At 34.1% G+C, this 12,220-nt stretch overlaps 1 protein-coding gene across 2 annotated transcripts; it reads right to left on the bottom strand.

Annotated features, from left to right (window-relative positions):
* Nucleotides 1-5,352: 5,352 nt before the first annotated feature.
* On the bottom strand, nt 5,353-11,852 carry LOC136222442 (SUMO-activating enzyme subunit 2). 2 transcript variants are annotated; one of them, XM_066010210.1, is made up of 12 exons: nt 11,467-11,852; nt 11,279-11,368; nt 9,604-9,687; nt 9,302-9,520; nt 8,814-8,915; nt 7,860-8,315; nt 7,559-7,788; nt 7,290-7,383; nt 7,015-7,197; nt 6,813-6,910; nt 5,999-6,321; nt 5,353-5,367 (listed from the first exon to the last, which is right to left on the bottom strand). In XM_066010210.1, the coding sequence occupies exons 1-12, from the start codon at nt 11,497-11,499 to the stop codon at nt 5,363-5,365; spliced, it is 1,917 nt and encodes a 638-aa protein (XP_065866282.1). In that variant the 5' UTR covers nt 11,500-11,852; the 3' UTR covers nt 5,353-5,362. The 2 variants fall into 2 exon arrangements, with proteins under 2 accessions (XP_065866282.1, XP_065866281.1); XM_066010209.1 differs by lacking the exon at nt 5,353-5,367 and adding an exon at nt 5,639-5,779.
* Between the last annotated feature and the right edge of the window lie 368 nt (nt 11,853-12,220).

Here is a 12,220-nt window from a genome sequence, read left to right on the forward strand (position 1 = left end):
GAGGAATTCTTCCACTGCTGCCACAGGAGTTGTGGAAAAAGGCACCTGTGGAATTCTGCCATAAAGAGCCTGATAATGACCAGATTTAGTGAATCTGTGCCACATCCTTCCATGCTTCTTGAGGAATGGGAAAAGGTTGTAGTAACCTTATCTTTCAGCAATTGCAGAAAGTAGTTTTAGAAAAGTATATCAAAGGTTTATGTAAGGCCAAAAGATATAGAGGTGCATTTAATTGCTCTCTCTTTTTTAGCTGCAATTTAGAGCACGCAAGGGTCCAAGGTTGTAGATACCAGGGTGGAAAGAACTCAAGCAAATTCAGAGTTCTATGCATGCTGGATGATTCGCATTTGTTGATAAGTTTACCTGTAAACTTATTTACAAGGTTAGTCCTCAAAATCGGGTATCAAATGCTTTGAGTAAGAGGGTGAACTTGCTTAAGGCTCTAGCTATTAAAGTGGAGACATTTGAGCATTTGAGGGAAGATTGCAAGGAGGATCTGGAACTTGGGGATGTATGGACCAAGTGTTCCAAAGGGGGTGAAGGTAGATTTATATCTATATTCTATGTTTGTCTCTAATGTTCCGAGTTTTATTACTAATGTAATGTTACATTCTTGTCGGGTTGAGCTGCATTAATAAAGCATGGTTTCCAAATATATATATATATATATATATATTAGCTTATGCCCACGGACGGTTTTTTGGAGGCGGGGTGGGGATCCCCACAGTTCGTGGGTAGTAACACCCACCTCACCCAAATTTAGTCTACGGAAGTAAAACTTCCCCCACCCCACCCTTGCATCCAAAAATTGCTATTTTTTCCCAGTCCTGTCGGTTCGGATCCCTACTGTTTTCGGAGAATCTTACCTCGTTGTCACCCCTAACTTACTTAGTGGAGAGATGCTATGTGCTTCAAACCGTCAAAAAGGTCATGCTCAAAACATGTGCCTTTATATGCCATTACCGATTCCATGAGCTATTTGGAGGATCTTTATGTGGACTTCGTGTTGGGCTACCAAGACTCAAAGGGGGATGGACTCTATCTTTGTAGTAGTTGATCAGTTCTCGAAGATGGCACATTTTCTTTCATGTTAGAAGACCAATGATGCTTTTTCCATTGCGAATCTGGAAGATTTTAAGGCTACATAGGTTGCCTTAAAGTATTGTTTTTGGTAACACCAAATTCCTTAACCAATCTTTAAAGCTAGTACCATTGCTACTAGGGGTGCACGTGGTCGGTTAACCAGTCCATTAAGATTAATTCGGTCGGTTAACCATTTCATCGGTTTTTTAAATATACTAACCATACACTAGTCCATTAAATTCGGTTAACCACTAATCGGTTAACCAATTATTCGGTCGGTTAACCTTTTATTTCGGTTTCTAACCATTAGTAAAAAAGAATAAAAGAATTGAAATGAAAGTTTAGTGCCAAATAAAATTAACTAAAGTATTATAAAGTCTCTAACATTCACTACTAATCAAATCAAAGTTTAATGTTTCAAAATAGCTCATAAATTTTCATCAATTTAAATACTTAGGCATTTGAAGATAAGAAATGCAAATAAATATAATTAGTTAATACAAAGAATATGATAGTGATTTTTTTAGTAAGTATGACAGTGATTAATTTAATGGAACTGAGAAGAGACTTTGCTAAAATTGTTATTGAAATTATTTACCCCAATTAATCTAGGGAAGTTGTCTCTCGGGTTGGAATAAAAAAATATATTTTTGATACTTGAAGGGTGAGTTATAATAAAAAGAGTAGGGACATAAGTAGAATTTTCTATTTCAAAACACTAAAACTTCAAATAATAAAAGATCAATGATTAGCTATAAAAAGCTTACAATTGATAATTTGTAACTTAGTTTTTTTTTATATAAAATTGTGTAACTTAGTTAGTATAACTAAAATAACATAATAATAAATTGATAATTGAGGAATTGCATAATATAATTGGTGAAGTGGAGTTGATTAATATTATTAATATAATTGATGAAACTATATATTATATTTTTTATATATTTAATTGAATTCGGTCGGTTTCGGTTAACCGCGGTTTTTGGAACATAAAAACCGTAACCGTAACCATTAACCACTATTTTTAAAATTAAAAACCGTACACTAGTCCATCGGTTTCGGTTAACCTTATTTTCGGTTCGGTTTCGGTTTGGTTTTTCGGTTTTTCGGTTTTTCGGTTTTCCGGATTATTGTGTGCACCCCTAATTGCTACTGTCGGATCCAGAAATTCTCAAGATGATGGGTGATATTCTTACTAATTTATTTTTTACAAAGTGTCTTAAAATTGCCAATTAACATATGTTAAAAGCGTCAATTGGATCCCCCATAATTGAAATAAAATTTGATTCGATTATTTTATATTTTTAGTTCGGTTTGGATCAGTATTTATAATATTTTAGTTTCGGTTATCAGTTCAGTTTTAATAAAAAAAAACATATAAACTAAACCAAAAAAATAATAAATTACACCAAAAATAATTTTTATGTGTATATATAATTTTTTTTTTTTTTGTATATATAATCATTTAGCTTTTGTTTTACTAAAAATAAACTCATAATTGAAATTGACCGATAACCCAAACTTTAAATATCATAAATTACTGAAAAAACAAATCGAAAAATAAATAAAAAATGAACCAGATTTTTTTTTCCAATTGAGAGAGTGATCCAATTAGCAATTTCAACAACATAGGTTGAGGATCTAATTAATTACTTCAGCGGACTTAATTGGTTTTTAAGATATAGATTAGGGATTTAATTGGATTTTAAACCAAAATTTAATAACATAAAAACTAAAATTTTTTTAACTTTTAGGGCAAAGGGATCAACGCAGAGGGTGAGATAGAAGCGGACAGGGAAGATAAAGAAAAGGGGTGCCACTGACCATCGTCCATTCAACGGAAGTGGTAAACTGGATATTGGGTAATATCTTGAGAAACCTCCGCAAAGACAAGTTAAAGACATGGGATTTCGTGATTGCACAAGAACAGTTCACATACAATGTGGACATACATTCGAGTACCAGGACATCGCCCTTTGAACTTGTGTATGCCAAAGTCCCTAATCATATGCTTAATTTAGTGAGCATCTCTAAAAATAACAAGTATAATATAAGATTCACTCAAGAGGTTTCAACAAGTGCAAAGAGATACCAGAACTAGACTTAAGGAGGAAAGTGATAAAGTAAAAGCCAAATTCGATGAGCACCATAGGATTTGCAATTTGAAGTTGGGGACAAAGTCCTTGTGTATTGGAGCAAGGAAAGGTTGGCAAGTTCACCTAGTAGCAAACTCCAACGCTTATAAATTCGGTGCATTCAAGATTTTAAAGAAGTTGAGTCTGAATGTTTATCATTTGCAACTCCTGAATTAGTTGTGTAAGACTTCTCCATCCTTTAATGTGAAAGATTTGAGTTCATTCAAGTTTAATGCATCACTTGCTTACCAAACAAATAACTTGGGAACAGGTTCTTTCCAATAATGAGGGAATTTTTTTGACACATAAGAGCGAAACATGTCATTAGGAGAAACGAAGCCAAGAAGGACGCAACGGAGCATTGGAAGGGTAAAGAAAGCGTCTGATGAGGGGTTTGAAGTAGTGAACAATTCTAGTCAATGTGAAGTGTAGAGGTAGAACCTCCTCCCTCTTTTGACTTGCTAAGTCATCTGCATATGGGAGGAGATTTCATTGTCTTTTTGTGCATACTAATTAATTAGGTTCAGAGATCATTTACTCTTTAGAATTTCAAGAGTATAAATTAAAAGCCACTTTTCATCTTATGAACCAAATTCTCTTACTTTCTCTAGATTTTATATCCATATTTTGGGATTGCCTTTTGTACAATTTATCTAGGCTTAATTTATTTAGTTGACGTTAAGAGTGGAACCATATTAATTATTATTTGGCCGGATCTATCCCATTAGTTAAAGTAGGAGGAACGACAAGGTCATAAAAGTTCATTTTTTCTCAATAAAATAATGCATATTTTTTATATTGTACTAATAAAATCACATTGAACGTTTTTTGTCGAAGTTGCTGACATGGATAAGTACTTAAAGGCAATACACTTGAAACCATATGATATACAAATTGTTTCATCCTTCCAAAAGAATATATAATTTTAATAGTTGAACTTAATTTGTAGGGTTAAATGGAATGTCTTTGTGAAATACAATTAAGGAGAAAATGTTCAATTAACTTTATTAATACAATATCATTTTTTTTATTGACATAAAATGAATTTTGAGATATTAGAGATAAGATATAGGCATGGTATTAACCGCCAAAATAGTGATAGATAATTAGTAAAAAAAAAAGAAAAAGAAAGGAAGGGTGCGTAGGTAGAAACGAAAGGGCGCATGTCTAAAAGTGAAAAGAGATTGAACGAAGAAGAGAAAGAATAGATAAGGATGTGGAAAGTATTGGGTTCCCTTTTCTATATATACCTCTTAACCTCCATTTCCTAACTTCCATCTTAATTTCCTATTATTTATTTTTTTTACTTTTCTTCAGATATGGAAAATTCTGGAGAAACAATTTCCTTTGACATGAATTCCCTTCGAAACAATCTTCCTAAGAAGTAAGGCGCCCATCCATCATCTTCTTCCTTGTTAATTTTCTGAAACTTTTATAATAACATAGATTTAAATGTGGTTTTCAGGAGAGGATTGTCAAGGTACTACTCAGGGAAAGCGAGATCATTTACATGCATGGAAGATGTTCGATGTCTTGAAGATTTGAAGAAAAAGAAACCAATTGATGCCAAAAAAAGAAAGAAACACAATCATAACCATACAGAAAGGATAGAATTGCATGTCAACCCATACCCCTGCCGAAGGATATCTAGTACTAGCCAATTTTCTGCCCCTACTTTTGTTGGTTTTACTGTAGATAATTAACCCAACTCATTCCTATTTGTAGATAACTCAACTCGTATATATACATGCATATCTGCTCTTTGTACATTATTATTATTATTCTTATATATTTCTCTCTTCATAAGTTTCTATTTTTTACATAACTAACCTTTATTTTTATTCCTTCATTTTTAGGCAAACTATCATTATTCAGGAAGAAAAACTCATGTTTCTCTACTTTAGAAAAATTTAAACGCATGTCTCAGGTTTTCTTCATTCTCCAGGACAATTTTAGACAACAACAAAAAATCTATTTTTACTGAAATTACCCCTCCTACCCTTGAACATTTGGCAACTATAAATAAATAAAGCCTACAAATGGCTAATATCATGGGGACTCTAACAAACTGCTCTTAGCATCCACAAAACCTTTAGTTTTTGAAAGGAACAGAAAGTGACCTTTGAATTAGGTCCAATTTCATTTCACCCTGCAAGACTTCATTCTTTCATTCCAGTCCTTGCAACAGATGCTAATCCAAAGGCTTTGATTGGATGAAGGGTTTAGAGAGATTAGGAAGGTAAAAGTTTGCAAGGATCGAGAACAAATTATGCATGGGTTTGGAGAGGTTAGGAACTGAAAGGTTTGCAAAAATTGTTCTGGACCCTTGCAAGTCTTTCCCTTCCTAACCCCTCCAAACCCTTCATCCAAACAAAATCTTGAAGGGAAAGAAAGTTAATTCAAGCGTTATGAACACCAAATTATACAACAGATAATTTCACTTTGCATCAATTTTCCAACATATTTAAAATTTAGGGTTACAAAATTCCAATTCCACTGTTAATCTTAGTTAAAAAGCCAGGAAGAATGTGCATTTGTTACTGCGCTGGTAATATGCTGCACTGGTAAAGAACAACATGTAAACGGACGACGAGAGGCTACAATCTAATATTATCTACCCAACAAAAACCACTAGTAAGCTGCTGCAACCCACTCACAATTATGAGCACCAAAAAGAATCAACATTTCTCCCTAACTGTATAAAATTAGGATGTAAAAAAACCCTAAACTAAACTGTTGAACCAAAAGCAGAAAAAACTATTGCAACCTTTGTTTCTTACCATCAGATGCAGTCCAATGATCAACCTCGACGAGATCATCTTCATCCGCATCAACATCCACATCATGCCTTTGAACTTTACTCTTAGTATTTGTGTCCATCGTTTTGTCTGCTGAACATTCTGGCTGCTTTCTCTTCTTCCCAGAAATATCAGATCCTTCTGAAATTTCCTCGTCCAAAACTTCCTGTTGAGCCTCTGTGGATGACGCTTTTGATGTGCTCTCACCATTTCTAACTGACTTGCTATCACCCTTCTCAACTGGAGCTTGTGTCCATCCAACGAGAACCATTCCATCAGGTTCCTTTTCCTCGTCAAATTCCTCTCTGCGTGACATCACATGCAAAAGACATGTAGTGTTACTTCTTTTTTTAAAAATAAGAAAACCAATCTGGAAACAAAACAAAAATGAAAAACCAACATATATAACCACTAAGAAAGCCAATAATGCTCAGAAATAGCATCCTTCTGTGCATCAAATAAATGATAAAAACCTAATGACGCAAAACATCCAAATTTTTTCTTGTTTTTGCAGTCATATCCGAACTACTTTCTTTTAGTAAATTTATCCAGATTTTAAAAGTTAAATTAATAATTGCAATTAACTTTGAAAGTAGGGTTAAAAAATCAAAACCAACAGCTCTGTGAAATTGCAGATATACGAAAAAAGTAAATCTACCTATGAGCCATGAGGGTAAGCATTAGGACAGCAGATTAAACAATTAATGAAGTATCCAAACATTAGGTGGAGTCAACAAAATCTGCAGCAACACTTTTTAACACTTTGCAAATTGCAAATCTGAAACTAAGTACGAACCTGTGCTTGATATGAATATTGCAGGTGAACTCTTGTTGAAGATCTTCTACTGTGAGCACTGTCCCACCAGTAACGGAAGAAGGAAGCTCAGACAACACCTGATTGAGAATAAGAAAAAGATGGAGGAAAAGAAAAACCTTAAAAATCCATGTAACTTGCATTTATGCAAATCTAATTTCAGATTACCAATTGGTGAATGTACCTTTTCAAGGTTATTATTATAATTTGCTATCATATCTTCATCAAGATCATCGCCAACTTCATAAAGAAGAGCTGACCCACGCATAATCAATGGAGAGCTCATTCCCAGCTTAGCTTTAACTATCTTTTCAACAAAATCCCGCAACTTTGAGCGGTGAGTATTTATCTCCAGCGACAATGGTGACTGACAATAGCCATGATAAAAGGAAGGAAACCCAATGGATAAAAAATATATATGAAAAAATTCCAGAATGTAATACTTATTTAGATATATACCTCAGAGCAAACACAGCATGACCTATTAGGCTCAAAGGGTTCCACTGGCATAAGAAGCATCTTTTTAGATGGATGTTCTAAACAGTATGTCATCCTGAATGGGCATTAAGGTAAGATCAGAACAAACTGAGAAAAAAAAATTAGGTACTATTTTAGAACTCACATCATCATTGCTAAAAAGTTTTGAAACTATTTATCATTAGCCTTACTGGATTGAAATACTTTAAACTCGACCAGAGGATAAGTGAAAAAAGAAAATGTAGCCACACCTGTAATTATCTGTATCCTTTTCCAACACCTTGATTGCTTCAATGACAATTAAACCAGCTATAACAGCATTAGTTGTTGCAACAGCATGCACAATGTTGCCAGCAATACCTTTAGCTTCAAAAAGGCTATGCAAAGGAATCCCAAATGAAGTAGCTCGAATATTCGCAGCCGCAGTTACAAATTCTACAGCTAACTGATCATCTTTGTCAAAACTTAGGTGCCCAATCTCCTGTAAACATCAGAAACAATAAGTACATATCTTCCATGCCCAATGGCAAGAAAAAAATAAGAACAGCAAACCTTTTCTCTGCTCATGAAAAATAGTCTCAAAGCCTCAAGGAAAACTCTTGAATTTTCTGAAAGGCTCCATATATCCTGAGGATTCTTCAGACCCAAAGATCCCATAGCAGACACTGACAAAGGATCATCAGTTGCACAGCTTTTATCAGTTTTTCCATTTTGCTGAAGTTTTTCAGGGAGTCCATCCTTACTGAATATAGGCCTCGGCCTATTACGGTTTTTCCAAGTCTCTTCATTAGACAATGCTAACTCAATGTTATAACCGAACACGTGATCATAAATCCTCCTTCCATATTGCTCAATGTCTTCATTTTCTCTTCGTTCAAATACATCTTCTGCATGTTTTGATGACTCAGAAGCATCACTAGACCGTACATTCAAATCATTTCCCTGATTCTTGTCTCCGAATAACTTAGCAAAAAGCAGGTCCTTTGCCCAGACAATACAGTGAACAAACTGCAGTTTTGAAAAATGTTGACAAATATTAAGTACACTAAAACCAAACAAGCAGTTTCAAACAGGAATACCAAAATCCAAAATCATTGGGAATTTCGAGTAATCACATGACAGGGCATAGTGATAACTGATAACCACAAATGGTGTATTCTCTAATGAGGTGATAATCTGAACTTCACATGGAAAAAAAAAAAATCAGTAAGACAAGTTTAGAAGTTCCTAAATTTTGGAAGCCAAGTATGCGGCATATATCTACTAGCTAGTTATCTTAATCTATCTGTCCAAAAGAGTCCGTACAAATTAGCACGACAAAAGAAAAGCTTCTTAGAGCCTTGTGATGCATCATAATCACAGGTTGATTCACGTTTTGAGAGAACACTTCTTATGAAAAGAATTATTGCAAGCTAAAAGCTCCTAAACATAATATATTAGTTTGAGAACAATCAGGACAGCAAACCCAAATAGACCGGTCACAAAAAAAGAACTGAATATAAGTACCTTAGATGGAGTACTGGTAATTGTACAGACAGGATATGTCTTCGGCGCAGGTTTAGGTTGACACTCATAGCACTCTGTCTTTCCCTTAAGATGCACCGTCACCTGATTACCAAGTAACATTTGAGGAGAAAAAATATGCTATCATCTTTATCAAAATATAAAACAAATTAAGGCATCAATTTACAAAAAATAAACATCTTGAGTTGAATGTGAGAATGTCGATGTGTGGCTGTCTGTTGCAAAATACAAAAGCTATAATTTGGTTGCATAAAATAAACTGAAACAAGCAGAATCAATTTCTCAGCTGATGAAAGGGCCATCCAAATGTACTCCAAATTTTCAAATATTGACAACCTATTCACAATCTGGATATTTCTTTATTATAGAAAATATTTTGAAAAGCTGATGGCTTCAAATCTACTTTAGCGTGAACTTTTACACTTGTCTAGTGAAGTCCTCATAAAGGACTATAAAGAAAAAAGTATTACCTGTCCAAGGAACCCAGTTGTCCCACTTTCAACCAAAGGAACTTCAGCTGCCAAACATAGACGATTGACATGCCGCCTTGCATCCAAGTTGTCAAGACCGTTCAGAACAACATTAAATTGCTTGAAAAAATCCACATTGAAGTTAGAACCCTTCACATTTGCATGGTATGGTGTAATGCTAATATGAGGCCTAAATCTTAAAACAGCATCTCGAGCAACCTGGTTAAAATAGAAACAACATTCATAAATACAATAAGATATACAACTAAAATATGTATACAAACAATAAAGAAAACACTTACTTTAGCCTTGGACTGTCCAACATGTGATTGCCGAAATAAAAATTGCCTGTTAAGGTTACTGACTTCTATCGTGTCCATGTCAATCTGCAGACAGATACAAGCAAATACGTTTGTAATAAATGTATAGCATGCTTGGCAATTATATGTTGCTACAAGATAGTTACAGCCTGCTATAGGTCTGCTAGGTTCCTTAAATTAAGGAGTAATTTTAGGAATATCTTGCATATACATGTGTATTCCTCTTCAAGTTAAATATATTTATGTACTCTTTCAGATTACATGGTATCTCATGTATTTCTTTCTATTTACATGGTATTTTACAAAGTTAATGACAATCACACAAGGTCTAGTAATCTTAAAGTGAAATCTTTCTAGAAAGACAAGTTTAACTTCTAGATAAGATACTCACCTCCGTTCTCTTTTATATGCTGTTTAAGGTTTTTCATCAAGACCAATGCAATATTAATTAGACTATTAAAATGACTAATTTACCCTTAATAATGCTCTCATAAATCTCTACTTTCTATGCAAAAGTTCTCTCTTCTTAACTTTTATAGCTCAATACTAAACGTCTCTCTTATCATAAATAAGGGAAAATTTGACAAAATATTACTAAAAGTGCATTAGTAATACAAAAACGATACATAAAAATGAACAAATTGAAAAACCTAAAACAACATATACTAAAAAACAGAGGGAGTAACAGACATCTAGCAGCTGAATGTAAATCACAACTTCCTCACAGAGCAATTATATGACCCTCCAACTCTCAGATGATTCCATCAAAAAATGTGGCTTGCCTAGGACATGCTATAAATAAGAAATAAGAGTTCCATTAGCTGCTCATCCATGTACCCACACATTCATAGCAATGACAATACAGCTTGCAGTTAACACAACTTCCCTGGAATCTCCTTTAGTTCTCACATGAAAACCAACTCCAGCAACTTCTTTCTTCAGCTCTCAGCAGACACCAAGTACAACATCTAATGAGGAATTGCATTAGGCCACCAAAATGGAAGTACTCCCTTCCATGCTGGATCCCCAAATCACTTTTTCATAACCATGAAGCAATAAGTTGATAGTGCTTTGCGCCATGCTCACTCAATGTAAACTCACTTGATTATTATGCTTAATCTAGTTAACAGGATCCTTCCACTTACAACATGAAATTTTCAAACACACTTGCACCAATAAATTTGTTGGTATGATTTTTCGTTAATAATGATGCTTTGCAAAGTTCAATTGGTAAACTCTGTTTACTATAAATGAAATAAAATAAAATAATACCCAAGATTTATCTCTTCCTAATCTCTAGAAAAATATTGACAGCAAATGAAGCAATTTTGATTTAACTTTTTTATTAAAAATTAAAAACCATAGTTGCCCAACAAACGACCGCTGTAAAGAAATCTCAGAAATCCTTACACAACCTACTTGCTATTGAAACCCTTGGCACCTACGAAACTCCTCACAAAGAGAAAACTGAGAAGGAAAAACCCCAAACCTTGAACAAAATAAAACAACAAGCTCCAGAAAAAAAATGGGGCTACAAACAAGCAATATTATCGTGTAAACCCTCGAAACAGGTAAAATAAAACCCCAGAAACCTAAAACAACAAAATTAGTGTCTAACAAAACCCGAAAAAAAGAAGTGGAAAACATGAAAACTCACGATGTGAATATCTTGAAACCCAGAGAGAGCAAGTGTCTTGAGTAACTCACAACCAATTCCACCAGCTCCAACCATAAGAACTTTCGCGCCCTAGAAAAAACCCAAATAAAAAACCATGAAATTCCCTTCAACTGAGTAACCACAGAATCAAGGAGAAAGTGGAAGACAAGTAAAACTTGAAAGAGTACCTTAATGGCAGATGATTGGGGCAGGGAAGCCATTTGAGTTGACGCAGAGAGAGGAAGGTGAAGAGACAAGGAAAAAGAGGGAAGAAAAATGTTGAAAAGTGTGATATTAGAATGGTGAGTTATTTATATTAAATGGGAAATAGAGAACAGTGTAAGATTAGAAGAGAGCGTGGGGAATCGAACACGAGACGTTATAAAACATGGAGAATCTTTACACCAGTAAGTGGCTATGAAACCACCTCCATAACAAAAACTGAAAAATTAACCTCCTTGCTCCTCCTTCTTCCACCGGACCTCCTCCTCCTCCTTCGTCTTCTTCTTCAGCAGCGGAAAGTGGAGGCTTGAGAGGCCTCAAATATACCCTTACGCCTCCAAGTTTAATGGCTTGGGTTTTGATTTTTGAGTCAATTCTGTACTTTTCTTTTGCTCTTATTCAATATTTTTCTTTTTTAAAATATTAAATGCTTGTTAATTATTTGCCTTTTTATTAATATTTGTAGATTAATGTGTTACTTCTTTTAGATAGATTACAATAATTAAAAAAAAAAAATACATACAAACATTGTGAGTGAGTTTTTTATTCATTTTTGTCTCATTTCTCAGTTAGAGGTTTGAGATCTAGCTTAAACGATTTGAGACTTTTAATTATTCTAATCAACCTTAATTGCTAATTTATAAGTGAAATTAATATGATTATACTTCATATGATTGTTGCTTGCCCATTTTTTTAATGATACTAAACTTTATTAAACTA

Source organism: Euphorbia lathyris, chromosome 3 (assembly GCF_963576675.1).
Source record: "Euphorbia lathyris chromosome 3, ddEupLath1.1, whole genome shotgun sequence".
In the NCBI taxonomy this organism is placed as follows: domain Eukaryota; kingdom Viridiplantae; phylum Streptophyta; class Magnoliopsida; order Malpighiales; family Euphorbiaceae; genus Euphorbia; species Euphorbia lathyris.

Coding starts and splice junctions, on each gene's coding strand:
- LOC136222442 (XM_066010209.1), bottom strand. CDS start 11,499: ATGGCTTCCCTGCCCCAATCATCTGCCATTAAG. Junction 7,789..7,859: donor TTTTCATGAGCAGAGAAAAG/GTTTGCTGTTCT, acceptor TGATGTTTACAG/GAGATTGGGCACCTAAGTTT. Junction 6,322..6,812: donor AATATTCATATCAAGCACAG/GTTCGTACTTAG, acceptor GATGTCACGCAG/AGAGGAATTTGACGAGGAAA.